Source organism: Lissotriton helveticus, chromosome 4_1 (genome assembly GCF_964261635.1).
Source record: "Lissotriton helveticus chromosome 4_1, aLisHel1.1, whole genome shotgun sequence".
Lineage (NCBI taxonomy): Eukaryota > Metazoa > Chordata > Amphibia > Caudata > Salamandridae > Lissotriton > Lissotriton helveticus.
Window position 1 is genome coordinate 143,054,230 of NC_136063.1, and position 25,192 is coordinate 143,079,421.

Sequence of the window (25,192 nt, forward strand, 5' to 3'; positions counted from 1 at the left end):
CGGTTGGAGGACTCATGTCCGATACCTCCAGTTGGAACTCCTATTCATGATCTTTATAGTCGACACGGTGTGGGTCCCATAATCTATAATGATTACTGGATCCGCTATACGAGGAAAGACGGTGACCTTAGATGGCCACCACACGGAACTTTTGAACTTTCGATTTTAGATAATCTTGAGGCTAAATTATTTTTAAAGAAAGCTAGGCCAGCTATGTTTGATTCCTTTCGGATATGGCGTAAAGAGGCCAAACAGAAAGAAATCAAACAACTTAAAAAGGATAAAAAGCAAGAGTTTGTTCCGATAATGCAAGCTATAAAAGAATGTAGACAAGCCAAAGAAGAAAAAGATATGGAAATCGCTACTAGATTGCATCACATGAAAATAGATAAATGTTACCCAGTTTTACCGAATAAATCAGAAAAGACAGAAGAAGATTTAAAGGAGGATTCCTTGCTATCATACTTGATGAAATCACCACCTCCTTATGTACAGGGTGCTACTGCTCCTGTAGCTCCTCCTATAGCTCCTCCTGTTGTTCCTCTTGTTGCTCCAGCGGCTGCGGGCCAGCCCGCTGTTAACCCTACGTTTGTTCCACCACCTGTCCTCGTTCCTACTGCTCCTGTACCTGTACCTTTGCAGACTGTTGTTTCTGCTACTCCGACTATCCTGTCCGTTCCTACTATGCCTTCCTTCACCTCTAGTGTTGTTGCTCCTGTTTTTCTTTCCCCTTCTGTTCATAAGCGTGTTCCTAACTCTGTTGCTACCCTTTATTCACCTCTTCCTGGTCCGTTATTTTCGTCGGATTTATCTGATACTCCTCAGAGACGGAGTCAGATCCCTAGTGGTAGGGAGAAAGAGACATTAGTAACAATGGCACATAGGTGGATAAGACATCCTGCTAATTACACTCCGCGTGTAGTATTTGATACGTTTTCTCAGTTTAATGAGCCAACGCAGAGATTCGTATTTGAGGAGATGTGTAACTTTTTGAGAGAAGAATGGTACAATGATGAAGTAGAGAATGTACCGTCCGACATAATTGAACTCCAGAGTCACTTTTCGAACGGTATGATTATAGGAGACGATGTACGACGTGCTGTGGAACGCTTATTAGCATTCAGACCCACAGCACATTCTCGGGTGTCATCAGATGATACCACTGAGAATTGGAAAGCGGTTCCTGGTCAGTATCCTATGAGAGAGGTTCCGCCGCTATGGGTACCTGGTGACCCCGGTGCAAACCCTCCGGTTTTACCACATTTTCGAAGGGTGTGGATACATCTTCCATGGAAACGATCGGAAGTTTTGCAAGTGAAGCAATCCTTACCCGATCCGCGTAAAAATCCGGCTGGTTATTATAAGGAGTTATCACAACTGATAGAAGCTTCTATTATGAATATTGCCGACATCGACATGTTGTTTGGCAATGTTGTACCGCAACCAGTTTGGGCTAAAATTCGTCAAGCCAATCACGCAGCTGAATTAGGGGGTGATTGGGCTGCACTGCTAGCAGCTGATGCATTACAAGTCGGTGGGGCTAAACCTGAACAGTTGATCTTGGATTTGCCTCAGAGAATCATTACGCTCATGAAAACTCTCATGCCAGCGATGAAGGTGAACTGGGATAAGTTATCAGCTTGTAAACAAAAGAAAGACGAGAGTGTCTCAGATTTCTTTACTAGGTTTGAGGAAGCGTTTGTTGACCACAGCGGCCAGGACATGGGCGCTGAGGGAGGTCAGCGGTTATTCGTTGACAAATTTGTGTCAAACTTGCTGCCTGAGCTATGCAACAAATTAAAGAATTCAGAAAGTGCGTGGGCAGTTTCAACCCCTGCGCAAATATTAGCAACGGCTCAGTATTATGAGAATAGGGAAAAGGAAGAAAGTGATCGTGTAGAAAAGAAAACGAAAGAACTCAAAACGAAGGTTTTGTTGCAGCAAGCATACCCTCCACGATCAAACCAAAATGATGCACAACAGCAGTATCGACCACGAGCACAGCTCGATAGAACACAGCCGCGCTCTGACAACTTTGATCCCAGATCTTCACTTGGGTATAATCAGTGCGCATATTGTAGGAAAGAGGGACACCTAAAATATGATTGTCTTGCTTTACGGGACCGTCTGAATGGTGTGTCGACACGAGGAAATCGTGGCGGTGGTCCTCAGCAGGCACCACGTGGTAGAGGTCGTGGTTCATCCCACAATCAGATTGATCGTCATCAAAATCAATCGGATGCAAATAATTATTTTGACCAGCGAAATGCGGGGTCAGTTCGATCTGCACAGTATAATGTTGATGACTATTATATAGACCACGAGACTGTTGTAAATGACCACTACTAGGACAGCCAACGACAAAGAGAGGGAGTAGTGTCAGTTCCGGTCGATCAGAGTGGGCCTTACGTTGCAGTGACTACATCGGGTGTAGTTGAGCCTTTTCTGTTAGACACTGGTGCGACGAAAAGTTCCATCATGCATTCAAAACTCCCTGGCGCACCTTTGTCTGGCTTAACGAACGTTTCCGTCGGATTCTCTGGCGCCCCTGTTAGTAACCCAGTCTCTAACCCTTTGCCTCTTATGATTGGACCACGTGAGCTAACGGCTCCACTGATTCTATCTACAGGTTGTGGTGAAAATCTTTTGGGCCTGGATTTGTTGAAACGATTATATGCAACATTGTATTGTTCCCCCGAAGGAGTGGAGCTTACATTGGGAAGGAGAGTGATCTCTCCCATGTATTTATCGGTTGATAAATTCCCACCGGAATTGAATTCCCTCCCTGCGTCCTTATGGGCCACAGGTCCCAATGACGTGGGCCTGTTAGACATTCCACCCTATGTGATTCAATTGAAACCAAATGCGCGATTACCGCGTTTACCTCAATATCGTATTTCTCTTGAAGGCGAACGAGCACTGTTAGCAATCGTTCATGATCTCATTGGAAAAGGTGTTGTTGAAGAAACTCGTGGAAACGTGTGCAATAGCCCTGTATTGCCAATTCTGAAACGAACTGATCCAACTAAATCTCCTGTGTATCGTTTTGTTATAGATTTGAGAGAGGTAAACAAAATAGTGGTTCCGCAATTTCCTGTGGTCCCTGACATTACTGCTTTGTTAACAATGATTCCGGCATCTGCCTCCTGGTTCACAGTGATCGATCTAAAGAATGCTTTCTTTAGCATTCCGATTGCAGAGGAAAGCAGAGACCTGTTCGGATTCTCATTAGGAGGTCGCAGTTTTAGGCTAAAACGCGCTCCACAGGGTTACTGTGAGAGTCCATCAATCTACAGCCAAGCACTTAAAGGTCAGCTTGATGCCTTTGTATTGCCTAAAGGTGCAGCTTTGATTCAATACGTTGACGATCTTTTAGTGGCAGCTGATACAGAAGCTATTTGCAAAACGGCTACAGTATCATTATTGCACTATCTACATGACTTGCACCACAAGGTATCACCTTCAAAACTACAGTATTGTTGCCAAGAAGTTACCTATTTAGGTCACTTATTGTCAAAAGAAGGGAGAAGGTTGACCCCAGAGAGAATTGCAGCGATTTCCCGAATGACTGTGCCAAAAACCCAGAGAGATGTTCGTGCCTTTTTAGGTATTACGTCCTACTGCAGACAATGGATTCCAAATTTTTCATTGTTGGCGAAACCATTGATAGCCCTTACGTGCAAGGATGTTTCATCCCCAGTACCTTGGTCTGAAGAATGTCAGAAAAGTTTTTCTGAATTGCGTGATGCGCTGTGTTCGGCTCCTGTGTTGGGTACCCCTGACTACAGTAAGCCGTTTACACTATACGTTCACGAGAGGGATGGTTGCGCGTTGAGTGTTTTGACACAATCTTTTGGTGGTAAGCAACGCCCATGTGCCTACTTTTCTTCGACTTTAGACCCAGTAGCAAGGGCTTTGCCAAGTTGCTTAAGAGCAACAGCGGCAGCTGCGGCGTCCATTCGACAGTCTGCAGGTCTAGTCATGGATAATATACTCACGGTAATGGTTCCGCATGCAGTCGACACTCTATTGAACCGAACGAAAACTCAACATCTGACAAGTGCAAGATTGTCTGGATATGAGTTGACGTTGCTGGCCAGTCATATACGGATAAAACGATGTAATGTGTTGAATCCAGCAACATTGCTGCCGATCGACGCAGAATCAAGTGATGAAGCAGTACATGACTGCTATCTCAAAACTGAAGAGGAAACCAAGGGTCGCATTGACCTAAAAGATACTCCATTGACAAATCCCGATGGTACTTTGTATGTGGATGGTTCTTGTTTCAAGTTGCCAAATGGTGATGTGACGACTGCGTATGCTGTAGTTACATTGAGAACGATTGTGGAAAGTGCAAGATTAAATCAAAATTCGGCTCAGGCTGCTGAGCTAATTGCTTTGACGAGAGCGTGTGTATTGTCTAAAGATAAACGGGTGAATGTGTTTACAGATAGCCAGTATGCATTTGGTATGGCACATAGTTTTGGACGACTGTGGAGAGAGAGAGGATTCCTTACGTCACATGGTACGAAGATTCAGCATGGCCAGCTTGTAAATGATCTTTTGGATGCACTTACGTTGCCTAAGCAAGTGGCGATTGTTAAATGTAGTGCGCATCGTAAAGTGATGGATGATGTTGGTCGTGGTAATGCGTTTGCGGATGAGACTGCTAAAGAGACTGCCCGGAACATTAGCACTCGAATGTATGTGACGAGTTCGGTTAGGTGGCCTGCAGAATCAAGTATGTGTGAAAACACTATCGAGAGTGTGAAAGCAATTCAGAATGAGGCCACCGAAACTGAAAAGACGAAGTGGAAAGAAAGTACGGGAAAGTTGGATGCGAATGGTTGTTGGACTGACTTATCGGAACAGAAAAGATGGATGTTGCCTGATGCGTATGTGCTGGCTATTGTGACTATGGCACACGGGTTAGCACATATTAGCGCGAAAGGTATCTGTAAATTGCTGTTTCCTGTGTGGAAGAATGATGGTATTATGAAATGTGCTGAACGCTTGGTTAAGAATTGTATGGTGTGTTTGATGCACAATCCTGGTAAGGGCACTCCCACTCCACCTGGTCATTTTGCCCCTCCTGCGTACCCTTTCGAAGTTATCCAGTTGGACTTTATCCACATGGAGAGATGTAATAATTTGAAGTATGTGCTGGTTGTGGTGTGTGCATTTTCTAGGTGGATTGAGGCCTACCCCCTTAAGGATAATACGGCTTTATCCACGGCAAAAATTTTACTCAAAGAGTATTTTTCCCGCTACGGAATGCCTCGGGTTGTGTGGTCAGACAACGGAAGTGAGTTTGTTGGGAGCGTGATGAAGAGTGTGTGTCGCGGGTTAGGGATTGTGCAGAAATTTCATAGTGCCAATCATCCTCAGTCAGCTGGTTTGGTTGAAGGGTACAATGGCACCCTTAAACTTAAGCTAGCAAAGATTCAGGCTACGACAGGTCTTTCGTGGCCTGACGCTTTACCCTTAGCATTACTGTCAACAAGGGCAACTGTACACTCCCGAGTAGGGCTCAGTCCCTATGAAATAGTGTTCGGTCGTCCTGCCAATGTTTGGGGGGTCCCTAGACCGGGTGCCTTTTGTGAACTTGAGTATCCAATGTTAATCGATTATCTTCATGACTTGACTGCTAAACTGAGGTTAATTCACCAACAGGTTCACGAAGCATTGCCAACACAGACGGAGGGTCCAGGCCACCAGCTCCAGCCCGGAGATTGGGTGGTAACGCGCAATTTTTCGCGCAAGAACAATTTGGATCCCAGGTTCACTGGACCCTATCAGGTCCTCCTTGCCACGAGAACTGCAGTTCGTCTTGAGGGGCGGAAAAATTGGGTGCATGCCACCCATACCAAGAAAGTCCCCATTCCGTTGCCAGCAGACTCGTGGGTAAGGAAAGGCATTGCATCAACTGAAACTGAAGGATTGCCGGCGTTGGTACCTTTCAGCGACGCACAACCTGTCGGAGAATCCTCAGTGCAGCAAAAAGGCATTATTGAACACTTGTCATCAGAAGACTCAAGACCAGAACATTCAGCTGATCAACAGGGCGTTGTCCCTTCAACGGATCTTTTGTTTAACGAACAGACACGTCCTGGGAAAACCCGATATTTTTTAAGATCCAGCACTAAAGACTAATAAAAAACCCCGTTCTGTCCCTTGACAAGTGCATTATCCCGTTTTCCATGATCAGTTTGAACACTCATACTATTGTAATTATTCTGTATATATTCATTGAGCTTCGTTCCTTACACTTTTTTTGTTTCCACAGCTGAGAGACACTTGTTTTTTATACATATATATATATATATATTTGTGAAATAAAGGCCGTAGGGCCGCGCGTGTACTTCCTCCTGGTTAGTAGGTCTTGACGCTAGGTTAAAGACCGTCGATTCCTGGGAACTCCTAGGAATTGACTATTGCTACACAGAACGAAGTGCGTCAAGAAACGTTGCGGACGGTCATAGGGAATGGCATTTTTGAAGCTGATGGACTTGGAAAAAGCTCAAGCACAAAGATTCAAGCTGCAGCAACTCAGTCGTACTAAATGTTTTGTGTTCCAAATATTTGTACTGTTTCTGACTGTTTCTGCGTTATTTGCGGGTGGGGTGTATTACACAATGACTTACTTCTTGCCTTCCACTATATCTACTCCTACCCCTGACCTTAAACTCATCTCCACTGACTCTCCTCATTCTTTTCACATCTTACCTGAACACGAGCAGGCTAGACGTGCAGAATTCCGCAACAATTCCTTTATTCAACTCCTTCATCAGCATCAGTTAGTGGTTAACACTACTAATTGTTGGGTGTGTGGGTTGATGCCACATACTACGGATAAGGGAATTCCATATCTGGTGTTACCGTATAGCTCCCAAGGGTCGGCTCGAGCATTTCAAACAATGTTTCGAAGCGCACTGGGTTTCCACCCCATTCGAGAACCACGTTCCCCTTACTCTGGTCCTATCTCGTACCAAAAATCTTTGTCTATAGCAATAGAGGATTTAGATAGCGATATCTATGATCCCTCGCTTATCCCTGAAGAAGAGGTACAAGCCTATAGGGTCCTAAGTAGAGGCGAATATAGTGTGTTCACTGGTGAAAAACAGCTTAAAAGCTCGCCTCCGATATGGGTCGTACCCCACATTGGTAATTTTTGTTTAATAGGTCGCGGCCGTAGATCGAAAGCCCGACTTGGAGAGAGTGCTTGCACTGAAAATTATATATTGCCAATGGTCTCATCCCCTGTGTTTTTGGCTGCCAAGGGTACATACTTTATTTGTCATGATCGTGCGTATGCATGGTTGCCCTCTGACTTCATGGGCTCATGTTTTATCGCAAACTTGTTGCCTCCGACGTTTACTGTAGATGCAGATTATCACAAAACTAGAGTTGTGAGAGGCGTAATTAGCGAAGAGGATACTGCCGGTCAAGAGGCAGGAGATTTTTTTAAGGGTTTCCTCCCATTTTGGGGACCTATGGTTAATAGTAGGAACCTAAGACAGTTGACTCGAGTGGTAGAATCAACAGCTAATATTACTGCCAGTGCCCTTGGTAATATCACCACAGAACTTCAGGCGGATAGACTTATGACGTTACAAAACCGTATGGTTTTAGATGTGATCTTAGCAGATCGAGGTAGGGTATGTAAGGTGATCCATTCGAGCTGCTGTATTTTCATTCCTGATAACGCTCCGACTGTCTATCAAGCCATCTCGAAGTTGCATAAGATCTCCGAATCCATACACGTGGATGTAGGGGATTGGACGCTACTTGGATGGTTTTGGGGCCTGATGTCGACTTGGGGTTGGAAAATTCTGACGATCATTGGAGTCGTTGTAGTGTTCCTGTTCACGTGTTGCCTTTGCGTGCAGTGCGGTCCTGCCTTATGTGGCCTCTGTGCTACAACGTGTATGAGACAGCCACCTGTTACCAAAGGGTCTCGATTGGACAGAACTATGCTACAACAACATCTCGAGGGTCTGATGAATATCGAATATGATTCCGACTAGTGCTTGCCTACATGAGGGCAAAAGGAGCGTCTGAGGTTCCGTGACAATTTTAAGTGATGTTTTCGACTCGCACGAATATGGTCGAGTCTGGTATCTAAGAACCGCAAATGACGAGTTTAGTAAGTGTGCGCAGTTTCGCTGTGCTAACTTAAACCGTTCATTTGATATGTGAGTTTTTCATCTGTACCCACGGGTTCCATCTTAGATACGGCATCCATTTTGTCTCTTGCCCTCAAGTAGCCAGCGAACGGACACTGTCCGCTTCGTCACCCTGGGACTCTCAGGATATTTGTGGAAGACACATGTACTTTGTAAATATCTTTTACGATGAGGGGGATGATACTGTAAGGCAGATGGCCCCGCTCGAGGCTCATCTTGCCGTCCGGTTTATTGTCTCAGCCGTGCATCTCATTAGGCACGTCCCTTTGATGCCTGTATCTCGTGTTTCCCGATACCTCCCCTTTTACACCCTTTTCGATTTCCCCACTGTCTCCATCTCCCTCTGCACCTGTCTTTGTCCCTATTTCGATCTGTTTTTACTGCCGATTGGAATTCACTAATGTTGGGAAGATGGGTTTTTACAGTTGGGAACCGCCAAATGTTTCCGCACTTATGTTCCGGACCTTATGTGTACCAAAGTGACCAAAGCGACCCCTCTGGGGGATAATTATGGGAACCAGGTTGTAAACTTTTGTGTACCATGTTGTCCTATGAGTTAATTTTGTATAAAAGGAGCGATCCACAGAACCAATTTGAAGCAGTCTCCCCAAGTTGCACGTGTTGTACTTGTCGTGACTTCTGTGTTCCCTGCAGTAATAAACCTTGAATCTCTGACGCCGAAGGAAGTGTCCCGTGTCTCTGTAGTTTGTGCGCCGAAACAGGTATCCCATGAAGGTTATAGGTGTTGTTCCCTGGCACCGCTGGTACTGTTAAAAAGTCCAGTCCTTCAGCCCGAAGAATCTCCCTTGTGGTCAAGGAGTGACCACCCTGCAGCAGCAGGCACCATCCAGCCCTCGACGTCTACTTAGTTGCAGTTCCCGCCGGAACTCGAGCGACTGAGATCGACGAGATTAAGCTTGCCTGCCTTCCAACAGCCCGATCCACAGTCCCTGCAGAGCTGAGACCCGTGGAGGCGACCGGAAGCGTGGGGCACGCCATCTTGAATTGACCACGAGACGCTGACCGTGCAGCCCACGAGTGACCCTCGAAGCTGTGCACCGGGGTTTGAGAAGCCCCCACCCTGAGCTACTCCTGAGCCGAAGTTCAGCCCTCCACACTCGACGAGTGCTGCGTGGGGCCCTTCTGCTCCATTTGGCTCAACGCGTTGGCCCGGTCACTTGCCCGCTGGCTAGTGGTCCCTGTGCCGACGAAACTACAAAGAAGACTCGTGAATCTGGTTGCTCCAGATCCACACCAGCTCCCCTGAAAAGGAGCCCCGACTCTGACCTTCCTGGTCCGAGTGAGAAGCAATCTTCCGATCCCGCGTGGATTGCTCTTGCCAAGGCTTGTTTGCTCCAAACTTGAAGCCGACTGCACCGACGGTGAGAGCCTGCGTGGGACAGATCGTGACCTGCTCCTGGACGTTGCAGATGCCCCAGAGCCCACGTGACAGCGGAGAGAAGCTCCTCGACGACCACCTGATTGCGCCCGACATTGCCTGGTTCCGTCCTGGTTCCACCCTGGTCACTGCTGAGTGACCCAGACTCTGTCCCCTCTGCTTTCAGGTACCCTTCGACTTGAGTCCACCCTTGGACTCCACCGGACACTTCTTCTTCAACCCGCCTGCAGCCCTTTCAGCTTCAAGCACCAAGAGCCTGCGTGTCAAAACCCGACGCCACTTCGACCCTGTGCACCCACTTCCTGTGGGTGAGGTAACTTTGCTCCGCCGGTGTTCCCACACTGGTGCACACCTCTAGGGTCTGTGTGTTAAGTTTTGTTCCTCTAGGTTCAGCGGAAGTGTCCTTAAACTTTAACTCTATGACTTTTACGCACCATTGGTTAACATTGGTGCACGCGTGCGCTTTCCGCACATCTCCCGAATCCCGAGGGCCATTCCCGACTTCAGCATTGCTTGTCCTGACTGCTCCCAGCGATTCCCTAGGCCCTAGGCCTAACCACTGTTCGAGTGGCCTCTCTTATACCACTTGTTTAGTATATGGTTTGAGTGGCCACCCGCCCTCATCCATAATTGTGCAACTTGTATGTTTAAACAGTGCTTTTGATTTAACGCTTGTGCCCCTTTATTCATAAAGAATACTGGGGATTGTTTTTAGTAATAAACACATATATTTTTATAATATATACTTGTGTGGTGTCCTTTCATTTGGTATTACAGGATTGTATGTGGTAAAACAGCTCGCTTAACACGACCTCTTAAGTTAAGCCTTTAGGCTGCTTAGTCCATGCTACCCCTAGGATAGCTTGTCTAATAAGGTTGACTTACAACCAGACACCATAAGGGATTGTTTGGTCAGGTAGTAGGTGGTTCCAGAATTGGAAACATCCCCTACCAGGCCAACTTCTCACAGTTAACCTGCGGCACTGGCAGAGCCATGAACCCAGGCTTTTTGCCCACTGCTGCTCTGGGACCAAAGCTTGTTGTGCTGCCTGGACCAGAGCTGGAGTTTGATAAATATGCAGATTCTGCCAACAGGTTTGGAATTTTTTGTCATGAGGGGGTCCCTACACCTGAAAATGTTGACGGGGGTTCTCGGTATCCAAAAGTTTGAAGACCTCTGGTCTAGGATCATATGGATGTCATCTGTGTCATAAGCACTGTTTCTGTACTGTGGTTGGGCTTGAAGCTGGACAGTGTGGCATTGAGAAGCTGGTAGTTGCCGAGGTGCCTGTTCATGAGCTCCTCTAAGATCATGCCCGGATTTGGTAGGAGGGAGATGGGTCTGTAGTTGGCAAGCGTGGTCAGGTCGTCAGATAGCTTCTTAAGCAGGGGAGTGATGGTGGCTTGTTTCCAGATGTCTGAGAAAATGGTCAATGAAGGCGTTGAGGATGGGTGTTAGTGCTTCACTGATCGGTCAGTCCTTTGGTGAAGGTATGGTGGGGACAGGGATCAGATGGGCGCCCAAGTGGACAGACTTCTTGGTGGTTTCATAGTGGTGACGGCGGGCCACATGGTCCGGGTTCTTCGACCATAATGGGAAGTGGGAGTTGCACGGGTGATGGGGTCCGGTTCAGGGTTGAAGTTGCCATATAAGGAGATGATTTTGTTACAGAACATAACATAATATAGCATGTGTATTTGTAAAGCGTTTGTTCACCCATACGTCTCTTGGCGCTGAATAACAGATGTTTATTGTTACTCAACTCAATGGTACTCATTTTAGCAACCTCAGATGGATGAAAGGCTGAGTGGATCCGCCGGGATTCGCACCTGTGACCATGAGGTCGAACACAGACCCCTGCAGTGGATGCATTAGTCCACTGAGCCCACCAGACCTGGCAGATTAATTCTGCATGCTTGTAGCAGATGTCTTGTGAGCGGCTGATGTTGCTGGAGGTGGCTTCAGGCATGGTGAAATCTTTGATAGAGAAATGTCCCTGTTGCTTCAGTGAGCTACTCCCCCCACGCAATAGGGAATTATACAATATTGACCGCCTTACCTCTGATAGTGATGGTAATGATTCGCCCGTTCGCACTCATAGATAGGGCGTCCACAATATGGGGCTAAGGGTTTCTATTTGACCAAAAGTATGCTGTATCGCAGGGGACTAGTTTCAACTCGGAAGGAGCTAGTTTTTCATTACGTCCAACAAACATTTATGGATTTTACGGGGGACTTTGAGGGATTATAGATGTGTTCAGGTGTATTGAATATTATCGTCAACGTGTGTTGATTGCTCTATGCTGAAAAATTTGCAAATTGTGTATAAAATTAACACTATGAGTCCTATAGTTGTATGTTTTCTGACAATTAATAAAATAAATAAAAAAATAAGTCCCTGCTGCTATTTGTGCTAGCGCCAATGCTGTCTGGGAGAACTGTGTGCTTGATGTTCCAGATCTGCTGCTGGAAGCGTCTTAGGGTGGATGTAACGGTGTTTTTGTCTGCAGTATCTTGGCCCTGTTCTGACTTGCGCTCCAGTGACTTTTTGGCAGCCTGAGTTCCTCTGTTTACCAACTGGCATGTGGTTGGGCTCTTGCTACTGAGTTGGCTTTGAGGGAAGTCAGGGTGTCCGAGCATGCAGTGAGCCAGCTATTGAAATTCTTGATGGCTTTCGGCAAGCTGCTGGTGTGTTCGGGCGGGTGCGTTTTGAGTGTGTAAGCCCAGTCCTTTTCTGTGTTGTTTTTAGAGCTGTGCCGGGCAGGTGGTAGGTTTGTGGTGGAAATCCTGAAACTGATGATGGCATGGCCTGTCCAGGTCATTTATGATGGCTTGTCGACTGTGATGTTACGGAGGGGGGTGAAGATAGTGTTCAATAGGTGTCTGAACATGTGGGTGGGGGTCTGGGAATGTGCTGTGTGAGACTGAGGTGTCTGAGGTTTTCTAGGAGGGCTATAGAGGTTGATCGGTGCAATCTTCCAGATGAAAGTCAGGGCCGTACTGGCCTTAGCAGGCATCAGGTGTTTTCCCGGGAGGCTGGAGGGGTGGGGACCGGTTCTGCAGCATTTGGGGGGGGGGAGGGGGCGATTTCATTATTGGTTGGCTGTTTTGCAGCTGTGCTACAATATCGGCCCCCAGTAACAAAAGCAGCATTGCTTCACACTTTCCCATCCCCCTTCCGGGGCTGGGCTGACCAAATTGCCAGGGCTACTTTGTGTTCCCAGTCCGGCCTTGATGAAGGTTCAGGTCACCGAGTAGAATGTAGATGCTGGAGTACATAAGGGGTGCAATGAAATCCATGAGGTCATTGGCAAAGTTGGTGTTGATATCAACACAAAAGGAGCACAGGGGGAGAAAAAAAAGAGTCAGGCCGCTCCCCACTCAACACATTATCAACAACAAGGACCTGACTCAAAATGAACAGATACCCTCAACTTCCAGACACTAGAGGGGTCAATAATATTTTCTAACGACTCCCCCAACAGTGTGGTTTACTGCCGCTAATTCAAGTGTCTATATGTTCAATTTGTTACACAATGTCACTACACTGCAGAAAAAGAATGCCCACAAGAAATTAATTAGAAAAGATTAGAAAAAATGTGAGGATGGAGAGAAAGCTTCTCACGGTAGTAACACCAAGGGTGGCTTGCTAGTTGGTACTCGCTAGCACACCCACTTATCATCATCGGTTGCTTTCTCACCATGAAAGAAAAGTGTGTTCCAATGTGAATTTTCTCAAAAGTGAAGGAAAGAAACAGTGAAAGAAATGTAGAATATGCACTGTAAATGCTAATGTCACTCAAGTGACCTGCTGGTCCCCGTGAGAAAGGAAATGAAATGCAATTCCCAACATTAAAAATTAGATACTACTCACTGGCTAGGTTTAGCTTTATTCAATGCTACCAGCGTCCTCAGTTAAAAAATCGTTAAACTCAGACCATTGTTAAACGTCCAAAGCACCAACATGTTTCTTTGCTACCAATGTGCGCAACTTCATCAGGGCTAAGCGGATGACCAGTCTTCACTTCACTTGGAATTACCTCTTATTCTGCAAGTGTATGACAATAAAAGACAAAAAATGTGCCAGGAGTAAATACCCCCATTCTACACTACACTCCATACTTCTATTAATGATATTTCAAAGCATTTCGTTACTGAGTCGTCGTCAGTGTCCTTCGTACCTGCAACCAACTCGTCATGCGCCACGTGCCAATTGGTCACGTAACTGTAGGGTAACCACACGCAATCATGGCACCTATAGATAAGCGCAAGTGATAAGGTATTCGTTAGACATCAAATCATCACCTCACACGCCCACACATAGACTTTTTAGAACATCTTCACGGACTTCAATACTCTCCCCGCATATATACATATAAAACGAAGATTTCCACAAGTTCTCGCGCACACCAGCCGGTAATGCTTGACAAACGAGAAACGGACACCAGAAGTTCGTGGTGAAGCAGGTCTTGAATTTATTACAGCTTCAGGTCAGACGCGTTTCGAGTATTCTTGTTCACTTGGCGGAAACACAGTCTGCTTTCTATATTTGTGCTCTGTTTTTTGTGTGATGCTTACACCCCAATCATGTGATCACTAAACATAGAAGAAACATTCAATGGCATAAATGCTGGTGTGTTATAACTTTGCCGTTAAAATACCTAACAGCACATGTATTTTCTGCACACATCGGTCAGAATTATTGCACATGCGATAATACACAGGAATTGTTTTACTTGAATGCGCTTTGCAATATCGCAACTAAGTACCTGAGATTTAGCATATGTGTAATAACATTGATAACATTCATGTATTTTGGCTATAATATAAATATAGAATAAAATAGCAATAGAGAGTTATATATATAAATAAATAAATAAAATCCATCTGTATAAATACTATATCATTATAAAAAATCAGAAATGTTAAAATATGCATTGATTACAGCACTTGTAGACAAATAGCAGCTTACGGAATATGGGCCCGATGTAGGTAATCTCGATTTACCTACTCTTAAATACCGAATCATACCGATTCGGTATTTAAGAGTAGGTAAATGGGATGTAGGTAATTTCTATTTTTAAATGACCGAATCGGTAAAATTCGGTAATTACCGAATCTGTATTTACCGATTTGGTAATTGCCATTGAATCCTATGGGCCTTGAGGCCCATAGGAATCAATGCCAATTACCGAATCGGTAAATACTGATTCGGTAAAATTACCGAATTTGCAAGGGGGACAGGGTGTCACTTTGACACCCTGTTGCACACCTCAATTGTGAATGGGTGCACATGTTGCTGACATACATGCCTTTAGGGCATGTATGTCTGAAACATGGCACACATTTTAAAGCAAACAAAATGCTTTTGGAAGAGTTTTCATTATTTAACACCAACTTCTAGTTGATCGTAAATAACGAATTCTTAAACCCTTGTAGCACTGATTACAGTGCTACCTACATGTTAAATTACAGAATCGGTAATTTTACCGATTCGGTATTTTACAGAATCTGTAAAATTACCGATTCTATAATTTGACATGCCCCTACATCTCAATATACAAATACCGGTCGGAAACGGCCGAAAATCGGTATTTTCGGCCGTTTCCGACCAGTATTTGCCTACCTACATCGGCCCTAAATTCCTAAAGTTATTAATATGGGTAACGTTCTAGTTGTAAGTGCAAAAGTAGCAATGTGCTATGTGCAAATAGGTGTATTTAGACAAAATAGCAGCTGCCAAATGAGTTTCAGAAAATAGTGCAATGTGCGTGTGCAAAGTTGTTTAATGTGCAAAATAGAATTAAAGGGGAAGAGGGCGGGGTATGCTAGAAGATATATACGCGTTTTCAAATCTTGCTTCGAAACCCTTTTACACGTTATTTGTCATAACAAGTCCTTTACAAACCCAGCTGTTGTCTTCGAGACATGTCATAGCTAGTACTTTACAAACCCAGTCGTTGTCTTAAAGTTCAATGTCTAACAACTACCATGAGGTGCTTTCTCTCCATCCTCACATTTTTTCTAATCTTTTCTAATTAATTTCTTGTGGGAATTCTTTTTCTGCAGTGTAGTGACATTGTTACAAATAGAACATATAGACACTTGAATTAGCGGCAGTAAACCGCACCGTTGGGGGAGTCTTTAGAAAATAATATTGACCCCTTAAGTGTTTGGAAATTGAGGGTATCTGTTCATTTTGAGTCAGGTCCTTGTTGATAAAGTTGGTGTGGGCACCTGTTGCTTTATAGATGAAGGTTTTGCACAGGGGGAAGTTGTCTGTGATGTGTAACATGAACATGAGATGTTCATGTAACTGGTGGGGGTGACCATGGAGGTGGTCCAGCTGATGATGTCTTTGAATATGATGGAGATTCTCCATATTGGCTTGTGTTGACGGTCTTGCCTGGCAGTCTTGTAGCCAGCAGAGATGGCAGTAGTGATGTCTGGTACTGAGGTAGGCTTCAGCCATGTCTCTATAAGGAAAAGCAGGTCCAGAGCATGGTCTATGCAACAGGACCCGTATCTCTGTGATGTGTTTTGTGTTTGAGCGGGTGTTGAGTATACATGTGAGTGTGGCATGCTCTATAGGTGGTGGTTGGTCTGTGTGAGTGGGTGGGATGCTGGGTGATGTTGGTGCAAGAATGGTTGGGGTTGGGTGTGGGAGAGTGCAAGAGCACTTGCAAGAGGCGCAGGTGAAAGCTCCCTCCGTGTTGAGTTGTGTGGTGCAGCAGCTTAGCGATGGTCAGGTGTTCGAGCGCAGAGGAAGGCACTCTTTGGAGGATGACGGCAGGTGCAAATTTATTTTTGATGTTGACATTTATTTTTGATAGTGGAATGTACCAGGGAAGAAGTTAACACTCGTATATCCTCTGTTGTAGTAGCTATGAGGCAATCATTGGTAGACAAATCTTCCAGTAGTATAAATCCAAGGTCATCTGTATTTTCCAATGCACTTTGTGTATATAGGTGTAATAGGATTACCCACCTATATATTGAAATAAAGAATATCAGTAGGAAAGGATGCAATGTGTTTTTTCTAACCTCTTCAGTCATCAAAGGATCTGGAGATAACTCAGCTGCAGTGGGAACCCGATGCTTGTACTACCTTGGGGTTAGGATCAATCAGGAACTGACTGACCTCTTTGAGGGAAACATGGGGCAAGCTATTAGATCATTGAAAGCATTCATTGACTTCTGGAAGACTCTAACGGTTTCGGTGGCAGGTGGAATAGCACTCCTGTTAATGGTGTCTCTCCCCGCCTCCTATACTTTTTTAGTTCACTTCCTGTATGGATCCCAATTGCATTTTTTAAGGAGTTAGATTCATTGATCACTGTCTCCGTTTAGAGAAAAGGGGATAGGTGGGTCGCGCTTGGGACAAAGCAATGCCCTGTAACAGCGGGCGAGTTGGTGGTCCCTGATTTTGAGACTTATTACATTGCTGCCCAATTGCAATGGCTGGTCCAGGGACCAGCACAGAGACGGACCCCAGATCGGACTCCGGGCCCATTTGTTCCACCACTGCTTACATCCTTCGACTGTTTCTCAGAGTGAGAAGATCGTCTATAAATGACTCGTGAGAATTCAGAGTGCTGGCTGAATGTTGGAGCTGAGGGTTACAGAATATATGCACCAAGACTCCTTGCTCCTCTGAATTGCCTTTAGAAATGTTGAGGGCACTTCTGCGTGGCCGCAGTTGGCAGGCCGTGACCTCTGGATTGAGGCTGAAGCAACGAAAGTGGGGGATCTTTATAGAGATTCTGAACTGCTCCTGTTCAAGGAATTCCCCGCAGAGTTTGACTTACCCCGGGGACACTTCCTACTACACAGAGCACTCACGACAGCACTACGCAAACACTGGCATACAGGAACAACCGAAACTCTGATATCACAGAGCTGTCAATATATGCCTCCTTATGCAGACACATTTAAGACCGTCTCTTGCTTATATTGAACGCTGCGCGCAGATCAACAACAGCCATTAGAAAAGATGCGATCTCAGTGGGAAGATGAGCTGGGTATCCCTATTGCAGCAAAAGACTGGGGCAACATTCTACACAGAACGCCCACGGTCTCTTGTAATGAACGTTTTAAGCTCATCAGCTACTATGTCCTCCATAGGTCCTATCTGACCCCAGAACACATAAGTAGATCTTTCCAGATAACTGACGTGGCATGTCCTAGATGTAGGGAAGGTGGGGCACACATCACAGGTTTTGGAAATGTACAATGCTGCACACATTCTGGGAAGAGGTTTTATTCATGATTGAGATTGAGAGGGAGTTCCCCCATACCCCGGGCATTGCTTGCTGGGATGGTTTCCCCACACGTCTAAGACCAAAGTTACAAGTAATTTCCAGGACTTCTCATTTATCCTTGCCAAACGCGAGATCGCGAGGAATCAGAAGACACCTGGGGGTCCCGTGTGCACATGTGGAGAAGAGAAATGATAAAAAGGGCAATATATCAGTATTGACACAGCCTGAGGAACCATAGTAGATATCTTATCCAACCCAGAACCGGACAAATCTACGAGGTTGCCTGCGGGCTCACCAAGATTATCTCCTTATAGGGGAGGTCTCTTCTACCCTACACTGTAGACCTTTAAGCATTTGCTGGGAATGAATGCCTAATTCCGAATGTCCCGTGTCTCCTTGCTTTTTATGCTGGCGCACTTCCTGAACCACGATGTTTACTTTAATTTTTGTAATATAGTACTGACTCAGGGGGGGAGGAGTGGGAGACAGATTAAGTGTTGATTGCGTATCTTTACCATGATGTGTTCTTTTTATGCACCGTATTTACACCAATCCAAGTAGATTAGAGGTAAAAGTAACCACTATAATGTTGAATCTACAGAAACCAATAAAATCTGTGTACAAAAAAAATAAAAAATAATAATTAAAGATCTGGAGATGTGGTAACCTCCATGCAGAATACCTCTGATCTTCTGATCCTCAAAGATTGTTAGATTTCACCTACTGTCCCCGATTCTTGAAATCATTTAATTTTATTGCTAAGCATATTGACAAGACTGCAAACACCAAATTGGGAGTAAGCCTGTCAACAGAAGACAGCAGTTTTCTCTGCTATACCTCAGTAAAGCAAGTCAGAAGATTTTCTAAAGCCCTTCTTGTCAGCCTGACCGGAATGTATCTACAGTGGTCACAAATATTTATAAACTACGGAGTCCTCATTTAGGAGTAAATGTTTGCATTTGGGGTTTTAGCAGAACATTTTTGAGGTCTTCAGAAGTCCTGGTATTAAGGGTCAGCACCATACGCTGCTCAACGAGAGTCCACATAGCCTCTGCTACGAGTAACTTCTCTGCCTCTCCTTCTATCCCTGAAAGCTGCTGCAGAGACTTTTAGAGGAACGAAAACCCAAAGTTCAGCGTGTCCTGCTGGGCATACGGCCATCTACAGATATGAGCATCACGGCAGATGAAACCGGTGTGTGCACAGAGAAGACCAAACTCCAGGGAAGATGGGATGCTTTGATCCGAACGGCCGAAGCAAGGTAAGGATGGTCAGCTGTGGATTCTGGCTTTTGCAATCTTGCTTCTGTTTTTTAATTTAGTTTTTGGTATCCATCATACACGATCAATTGATCAAACCGCATTTGTGAAGAGCAACACTGTCACCCCTAGGGGTATCTGGGTGCTGTGTCTCCATTGAAGAGCAGGTCGTAAGTCTCTTTCTGAAGTCTGCCAGCGAGGGCGCTGTGTCGATGGGATGGTCGTTCCAGGTCTCGGCAGCGATGTAGGAGAAGGAGCGGCCACTGCTGCTGCGTCGGTTGCGGGGGCAATGTGCGATGGCGAGTGAAGAGGAGCGCAGGTCTCTAGGGGGTTGGTGGATGTTCAGTCGGTGGTTGAGATAGACAGGTCCTAGGTTGTGGAGGGCTTTGTAGGTATGTGTGAGGAGCTTGAACTGGCACAATCTAACTCCAATCATGCTGTGAAACACATGGACTTAAATGATGTACTTGTGCCAACGTTAAGTTTGAAGTATTTTTTTAATTCACAGATCCGCAAAGGGTTTGAGCAATTTTCCCACCCAATAACATTTTTATGTCTCATTCCTATTTTTTCGGATTTAGGGACAGATGTACGAAGTCTTCTTTTTTTTTTTTTGTCACAAACGACCAGATTCACATGCCTTAAACTATTCAAATTGCAGACCGCAAAAAGGCCTTTTGCGATCTACAAACTACAAATTGTACTTTGGTTACACATTACTCAATCACAATTTGCGTTTGTGACCAAATTCGGAATTGATATTTGGTTTGTGCATGTTTAGTGTATCCCTTCCAAAATCAGATTGATATGTATCAATGGTTTGAGACTGAAATCTGGTTACAAAATATTAATACTTTACCGACTACTGAAAGGTAGTGGTAAGGCATTTTCAAACAGTAATGGATCCACTTCAAACACATAAAAAATGTTGATATAATTTGTAGATTTTTAATTTTTTCAAAGCTGCATTAAACAAATGTTTAATTTAAAATAATTTGTAGACATGGTGGTCTGTTGACTTCCGCAGAAGACCATCATCCATGTGATGGCGGCCATTTCTAATGGGTGTCAATTTGCGACCTACCGCATTCATGAGGTAGGGCGAATTGTGAACCGCTAGGAATCGGTATTTTGCAAATCGACATATTAGTATGCTAGTCAGTTTGTAAAATAGCACCCTAGTTGCAAAATACCGGTCACAATTTGCGACCAGTGTTTTGTGAACAGTGCTGCATATCTCTGGCCCTTAAGCACAACGGAATGAAAAGACATTTGTAGAGTGTTCAATCTAAAGGCCTTCAGATGAATCGGGCATTGAAAATGTGGCGAATGATGAGAGATTTATTTAAGTGCAGGTGAATCTTCAGCAATTATCAAAACTTGCGCACGTGGTCACATTGATAGATTATTTCAGAACTGTTTTCAGACCTCTAATATTAGTAATAATCACTTTTTATTCAGTGCTCATAGACACTGTAAATGTTACACTAAATATAGTGGTATTCAGTTCAACAACTTTCAAAGGATGAAAGACTAAGTTGGTCTTGCTGTGATTTAAATCCAAGACCTGCAGATCACAGCAACTGGTAGCAGCAATCATTTGACTCCCTAAGCCATCCTGTGGGTTATATAACTACTAGGTAGTAATTACGTGATGTCTCCAGTAATTGTTCTGCAATGTCCCAGGGATGAGGGCAAAAGGTTAAGTACAACTCTCTTTGAATATCCCAAAGGAAGTTATTGCCACCCTATGATTGCACAACATTTATTGCTAAAATAATAAATTGATGTTTTCTTTCTGAGGAAATACCCAAGTAGTTTAAAAGGGTACGATTTACTCCATCTCTTCAAAAACCACCAATGACAACCCAAAAAACATCCACCATGTCGCTAACATTCCTTTTCTAATTAAAATCTTTAAAAAGGCTTCTCTCTCCAAGAGCCTGTTTGCTTCTAGGGAAAATCGAGGAAGACAAATCGCATATTTAGATGCTGCAAAACCTCCATGCTGAACATACTTTATTAAGGAGGATCAGACCGACTCATTCTTCTTTCAGTGACCTTTGACACTTCTCAACATTATATTCTAATTCAAAGGTGGGTGAAGGCAGACAGAGTGCCAGAATCAGCTGAGAGATGGGTTGACTTCTACTTGAAGAACAGAATGCCCAATTCACAGCGGGCCAAATTTTGTCACCCCCAGAAGCAATTACATATGCAGTACCAAACAGTTCTTCCGGTCTCTGGTTTTAACATGTATGTTAAGCCGCTATATGAATTGTTATTGGAACCCTCTGACTTTTAATAACTAGGCTGTTTGCTAATCCGATTAGATGCCAGTTTGAACACGATCAAATGTGTGTACCTAAAGGTCAGTGTGCATAAGTTTTTTGTCCTAAAACTAAACAAAAGCTTAATGACTAGTGGTTGAGCGTGACTTTCTTCAACTAACTACCATCTACAGTTAATAAGAAGGATTGCACACGTTATTTGGCTTAAAACTTCTTCTCTGGTGCTAGAGCAATAGTTGGAACTAAATTAGAGTACTTCAGTGCTTGTAAAGGAGAGCATCTATAGGTAAGCTACAGATCTAGCAAAATGATGCTTCTGGATCCATAGTTAACATCCCATGGAGCTCATATCGGACATTTGTGTCGATGAAGATGCAATTGGAGCCAGATCAGGAAAGAGTTAGTTTCAATACTTTAACTTTGGCTCAAAATTCTGTGAATGGTAAGACAGAAGCATCAACAAGGTTATAGGTTTGGAATATCTGTTCTTAAAATCCATCAATAAGACCCTGCTAGAGGTGAAGATAAGTGAAAAGGGATAACAGAGAAGGAAATGTGTTTCTAAATCTGTCTCAAAGAAAAGCTGAGAAGCTACCAAGTCTTTATTCTTTTCAGAAAGTTGCTCCCATACTATCAATTTTAGTTACGCAGCTCTTCTCTTTGGATTAATGTGTAGATGACTTAGTGGAGTAGTGTAAAAGAAAAATACTTACTTTGATTCATGACTCTCTACATTGATAGCATTGTCGACCATCCAGTGCTTACTTTGGGGTGGTTTACTTTTCACTGAAGATATAGTATGATTCAGTATTCATCCGCCTGGTCCGTTTTGGTTGCCTACCTGTCCAGACATGCTGCATTTCACCTCACCCTAGCATCCCTCCCTGTTTCATGGGAAGGGTGAGTCTTGTGCTACAGCAGAGAGCCAGCCCTAGTTTGGTGCAGACATACCAAAAGCAAATCCCTGGATCTGTCAGAGCAGGAGGGGCCCAGGCTGGGTTTCATCTTTTCATCTATGGGCTTCTTCCCTCTTCAGCACATGCATCAGTCTTGTATACTAAGTGCTGAAGAGGAATTCTTTTCACAAATATTTTCATTGCCTGCTCCTGTCAACTCACAGAATGGCCCCGCCAGGCACTCCGCCAGTAAGTTCATTAGGCTGACATCTATGGTTATGTTAACTCCAGGTCAGTTCTTTAATCATGCTTGACGTCTTACTCTTGTAGATGGTTTATTTGATGGGCTCCTATATGCATATTTCCACGCATATTATCTGCACTCACATCGCTTTGGCTGCAGTATTGAAATATCTGATTTATCTCATTTGCCCTTCTTCAAAATCCTTTTCTCTTGGTCTGCAGAATGGTAGGTTCTCTAGAATTGGTTTGATAATGCATTTACTTATTTGAATAATTCCCCGTTGTCGAGGTGAGAGTCTTGTGGTAAATCCAGACAAGCAGTAGTGTACTAAAACTAGCCTGCATAGACCGCAACGCATTTATTTTATTGTCCTATTCACCTCATGTGAAAAGAACTAAACTTCAACCAGATTACAGCACCCTGATTTCCTCTCCCTTGGAGGCCATTGTACCCCAGATTTTTTACTGCACGTCATGTGAAGGGAGTCTCCCTGAGCTTTTCTCAGTTCACTTCAGGAAAACCTGAAAATCTTCAACTTGTTTCATTTCTCAACCAAATCTGACTGCTTCAGAACAAGTTCTACCATAATTTGTGCTGAACTGTCACAGAACCTCATGTCATCTAACAAAGGTCCCATCAGATCTCCTGCTATTTATGAAACGCCGCAGATACTTTCTGAGGATCTCTTAACACACAAGGGAGGGGAGGCGGTCAAGCTGCTGCCCGTCCTCCTAAGACATACAACGATCACAAATCAGTGAGTCAGCTATAGGTAGAATGCGAGTTACAGTATTCCTGCCTCAAGGCAGGCAGACGTTAGTCCAATTTGGACGTTACAGAATACCTGTCCAAGTGCATGGGGATGGGGAGATCAATCTTATGGAAGAGGAAGCCTCACACGTGTAATTATCATGCTTCATCATCGGCAACCTCTCCCCACCCTGGTAGGACAGTGCCACCAGGGCGGACTCGACCTCCTCTTCGACTCAGAGCAGGAAGGAGTTTTTAGACCAGATTTGAAATGCAATAAGTCTCTCATTTGTGATAGTTGAAGCTATTAACATTGTAAATGACAAAGCCTTTTATTTATGTTTTAAAAACCTAAACATAAATAAAAGGCATTATTTACAATGCTAATATCTCAAACTCGTGTAAATGCGAGACCTATTGCATTGCAAATGCTTGTTCCCTTTGAAATCTGGAACTTCTAGTCTTGTTTAATTCATTATAAAGCAGGTCTAGAAGTCCCATAATTCAGAGGAAGAAATAAAAGGATTGGAGTAGCAAATGACACATGGGCCTGTGAAACTTTGCAGCTATACGTGGGCATCAATAAAAAAAAAATCAACAAAAAAAAACATATATACGATCTCCACAATCCACCAAGAATACACCAAGCCAAAGATGATTTTAGTACCACATTTATCGGACTGTTTGATATGAAATGGCGAAAGGGGGGCTAGAGACAGAAGTAAGTCTTTCAACGCCCGTTCTCTCCAAATAAAGGAGAACGATTCTGGGCAGCGCTTGGTGTTGGTTGAAGTATGATGCTTTCTTGCCATTTTCACAACCCAAACACGCTTTAGGAATAAAAATACAGGTACAGACTCTGAAACTTAGAATTTGCCGTTAGTGGTATGTCCCTACTTTATCAAAATCGTCTCCGGCGACCCTCCAAACAGGTTAGATCTTGTTCTTACCGGCTCTCTTTCTGTAGTCCCCGAATGATATCCTTTAGATTGAACCAAAAATGATTTATTGGTTTTGATTTTTTTTCCCTCCAAAATGTCCCTATTCCTGGTTGTAAAATGTTTTCATGTATGTCCTAGTATCACCGAAAGCGCAAGAAAGCGACTCAAAACTGCGCACGCTCATTGAGAGTGTTAGTTAATGAATGCAAGGGAGTTTTTTTCTTTTTCAGTTTTATATAGTGCAAACTCGACTCGAAGGTATTGGAGTTCTTTACACGAGCAGCAGGTACATTACACAGACACATTTATTTTTGGTAGGCACGGGGAGATGAATGATTTGTCCAGAACACCAAAAGGTTGAGTCAACGCCGGGACTCGAACCTGGTACCAACTACACCAACCAAATCTGCCATGTCCCTGCTACCCAACACCACAATACAAACTTGATGGGTAATTACTATACTATTCAAATGCATGCATTTTAACCACAGAAGAACGGAGTAATGAGGCAAAGGATAGGAGGTTTTCCATGGGCAGCTGGAGGCACACAGGTGCCTGCAGGGATTTAATGAGTTATTTTACCAGTAACTGAACATGCAAACCTGCAGGTTACACAGCGATCTCCGTGACATTCACAACATCATTGGAATGGAGACCTGCGAGCAGCACTGCATGCCGCTCAGCAACCCTCCCACCCCACCCCCCATCGATTTCATGACGATTCAAGTGTTCGATGAGAGATCTCACACATACAGATTCCTGCATGGACCGCCAAAGCCAAGTTACCAATATGAAGCCTGGAGCTTTGCGGGATACACAGGTGTCCGTGCAGCCGGTGCCTCAACCCACTGAGCCGTTTGTCTTTAGGGGTGTGCCTTTGACAACAGGGAAATGTGTTATTAAAACTGGTGGCTAACATTTTGTCAATTAATTTCTCTGGCTGTGGAGTTCGCAAACCAAT

The 25,192-nt window shown here is 44.3% G+C and overlaps 1 protein-coding gene across 1 annotated transcript in view; it reads left to right on the forward strand.

Moving 5' to 3' along the window:
- Positions 1-25,192, forward strand: part of LOC144828429 (microtubule-actin cross-linking factor 1, isoforms 6/7-like) — a 300,733-nt gene that overhangs the window by 25,520 nt on the left and 250,021 nt on the right. Inside the window, exon 4 of the mRNA XM_078686575.1 lies at positions 18,945-19,111. Coding sequence (XP_078542701.1) covers positions 18,945-19,111 — 167 coding nt within the window. The remainder of the gene's footprint in view (positions 1-18,944; positions 19,112-25,192) is intronic.